We start from the raw sequence: 3411 nt of genomic DNA on the forward strand, positions 1-3411 counted from the left end.
TTCCTTCACTATTTACCACAGAAGCTGCTGGGACGTGATGTTTGAATGAAAACCGACCATATGACGTTTATTAAATATTTTAATAGAACATATTTAAATATATGACTCTTTTGTGGTGTTTTTAATTGTTAATTAAAACAAATAAAAATTAAAAAAACAGATTAAAACACAATACACAACATTGACAATCAAAAACAAACAGAAAATAAGATAAACACCAAAATAAATCAAAATTCACTCAAAGCATAAACTTCTAATTATTTTTAAAAACCTTTTAAATAGAAACACTGCCGTGAAATAGGCCGACCGGATGGAAACGCCTGTTGCACATGCCCGCTGGACCCCGGACACATTTGGTCCCTACATCGCACTATGAAGGCTGATGTGCTTAAAATAAATAGATGCACTGGTGAACGTACCGGAACGCTGAAAGTACGTTCTTGGCGCTTGGAGAAGTGCCAGGACGCTCAATTGACATTTTTAGAAGTCCTGGAACTTTGTACCATGCGTTCCAGTCCAGTCCACCTCAACCACTGATCTGGTTAAAAGACCATTTAAAACAACCCTGATGAGCAGCAGGCTCCAGCTCCAGCTCCAGCTCCAGCTCCAGCTCCAGCTCCAGCTCCAGCTCCTGGAGCAGCAGGCCAACCAGGTAAATATGCCGAATAGAGAAAACAATAGAAGAAGAAAAGAAATGACAACTGAAGACAACCTGGAAGAGATCAAAGGATCTCTAAACGTTATGTCTGGTTAGCGGTAAAGCTAACATCCCAACAAGAACGACTGTTAGGAAGTCAAATCATTAAAAGCAATGCTGACAGAGACGGACTGAAAGATTACTGTACTTTAGCAACGAGTGGATGAACTTGAACAATACATTAGAAGGAATGATTTAATATTGTCTGGTCTGGAAACTCGTCATCGATCATATGCTCAAGCTACTGCTAACTTGGAGACAACAGAAGATGCTCCACAGGAAGAATTGCTGACATTGGAACAACAAGTGGTCAACTTTCTGCACAGTAAGAACATAAATATTCAAAATGATGCAAATATCTATTTGTCACACATTACGAAGAACGACAGAGAGAACAAAGCCAGCGATCATCATACGATTCTTCTGTAGAAATCAGAGGAACTATTTGTTAATACAAGCAAGGAAACTGAAAGTATTAATATTTACATAAATGAACAACAATCCCCAAAGATTTATTTCCCACTTTCATCGCTTCCTCTGTGGATTTACTGGACATTTTACTCAAAGGTTCGTCACCTTTGCTCACGCAGTGAAGCGCCGGAGGAGGAAAAAGAGCTGGTGCGCTTGTGCGCCTCCGCCAGTGCGGCCGACACACACCGTTACCGGGGATATTCCTCTCTAACGTGCGCTCACTGTGTAACAAAGTGGACGAACTCCAGCTGCTGTTAGGTAGAAACAGAGACTTCTCCTCATCTTCTGTTCTGTGCTTCACGGAAACGTGGCTGTGTGGAGCAGGTACCGGACTCTGCGCTGCAGTTGGCCGGCTTCCAACTTCACAGAGCGGACCGAGACGCGGAGCTCACCGGGAAGAGGAAAGGTGGAGGAATCTGCTTTTATGTGAACAGTAACTGGTGTAACGACGTGACAGTGATCCTCCAGCACTGCTCTCCTCACCTGGAATCCTTTATTATCAACAACAAACCCTTCTATTCTCCTCGTGAGTTCACTTCATTCATCCTGGTTGGTGTGAACATCCCACCATCAGCTGATGTGTGTGAGGCACAGCGCACACTCACCGACCAGATCCTGTGCATGGAGCGGACCTACCTGGACTCTTTTATCATTGTGCTTGGTGACTTTAATAAAGGGGACCTCTCACACCAGCTCCACAAATATAGACAATTAATTAAATGTCCGACCAGAGAGGAGAAGACACTGGATCACTGTTACACCACACTAAGCAGTGCTTATCACGCTGTTTCCCGTGCTGCACTGGGCCTATCGGACCATGTGATGGTCCACCTGATTCCTTCATACAGACAGAGGCTGAAGCTCTGTAAACCTGTGGTGAAGGAATCTAAACAGTGGACCAGTGAAGCAGTGGAGAAACTCCAGGAGTGTTTGGACTGGACTGACTGGGATGTTTTCAGGTCTGTGAACAGTTCTCTGGATGAGTTTACAGACGCTGTGACGTCCTACATCAGCTTCTGTGAGGACAGCTGTATTCCATCAAAGACCAGGGTGAGTTATAACAATGACAAACCCTGGTTCACAGCTAAGCTCAGAGGGCTGAGGACAGACAAAGAGGACGCTTTCAGGAGTGGAGACAGAGCCAGGTACAGAGAGTCAAAGTACACGTTTGGAAAGGAGGTGAGAAAAGACTCAGAGAAGCTACAACATTAGTTCTCTGCTAATGACTGCTTCTGTCTGGAGAGGCTCAGGAAAATTTCAAACTACAAGCCCAGAGCCCCTGATGCTGCTAACGACCTCTGCCTGGCCAACAGTCTGAATAACTTCTATTGTAGATTTGACAGACAATGGGACAGACCTGACTCCTCCCCCCTCACACCTCTGACCAGCCTCACTCCAACACCTTCACCCCCCACATCAAAGCTACAGTCTCATCACAGCTGCCTACAGAGGTTCTCTCCCCTATCTTCCCCCCCTCCTCCCCCCCTCCTACAGAGACACCTTTCTCCATCAAAGAGAGAGATGTAAATAGACTTTTCAGGAGACAAAACCCCCGTAAGGCTTGTGGACCTGACTCTGTCTCTCCTTCCACCTTAAAGCACTGTGCTGATCAGCTGTCTCCAGTGTTCACAGACATTTTTAACACCTCACTGGAGACATGCACCGTACCAGCCTGTTTTAAGGTCTCCACCATCGTTTCTGTCCCTAAAAAGCTGAGGATCACAGGACTTAATGACTACAGACCCATCGCTCTGACATCTGTGGTCATGAAGTCCTTTGAACGCCTCATGCTCTCCCACATCAAGGACATCACTGACCCCCACCTGGACCCCCTGCAGTTTGCCTATAGATCCAACAGGTCTGTAGACGATGCTGTAAACCTGGCTCTCCACTGCATCCTCCAGCACCTGGACTACCCAGGCTCCTACGCCAGGATCCTGTTTGTGGACTTCAGCTCTGCTTTTAATACAATAATCCCAGCTCTCCTTCAGGACAAGCTTTCCCAGCTGAACGTGCCAGACTCCACCTGCAAGTGGATCACAGACTTCCTGTCTGACAGGAAGCAGCACGTGAAGCTGGGAAAAACCATCTCTGCTCCAGGACCATCAGTACTGGATCTCCTCAGGGCTGTGTTCTTTCTCCTCTGATCTTCTCCCTGTACACCAACAGCTGCACCTCCTCTCACCAGTCGGTCAAACTCCTGAAGTTTGCAGACGACACCACCATCATCGTCTCATCTCTGA

The 3411-nt window shown here is 46.4% G+C and overlaps 1 protein-coding gene across 1 annotated transcript in view; it reads right to left on the reverse strand.

Moving 5' to 3' along the window:
* Positions 1-3411, reverse strand: part of ctsa (cathepsin A) — a 35889-nt gene that overhangs the window by 1152 nt on the left and 31326 nt on the right. Inside the window, exon 11 of the mRNA XM_028445929.1 lies at positions 782-800. Coding sequence (XP_028301730.1) covers positions 782-800 — 19 coding nt within the window. The remainder of the gene's footprint in view (positions 1-781; positions 801-3411) is intronic.

This window comes from Gouania willdenowi, chromosome 5, assembly GCF_900634775.1.
Source record: "Gouania willdenowi chromosome 5, fGouWil2.1, whole genome shotgun sequence".
Classification (NCBI taxonomy): domain Eukaryota; kingdom Metazoa; phylum Chordata; class Actinopteri; order Blenniiformes; family Gobiesocidae; genus Gouania; species Gouania willdenowi.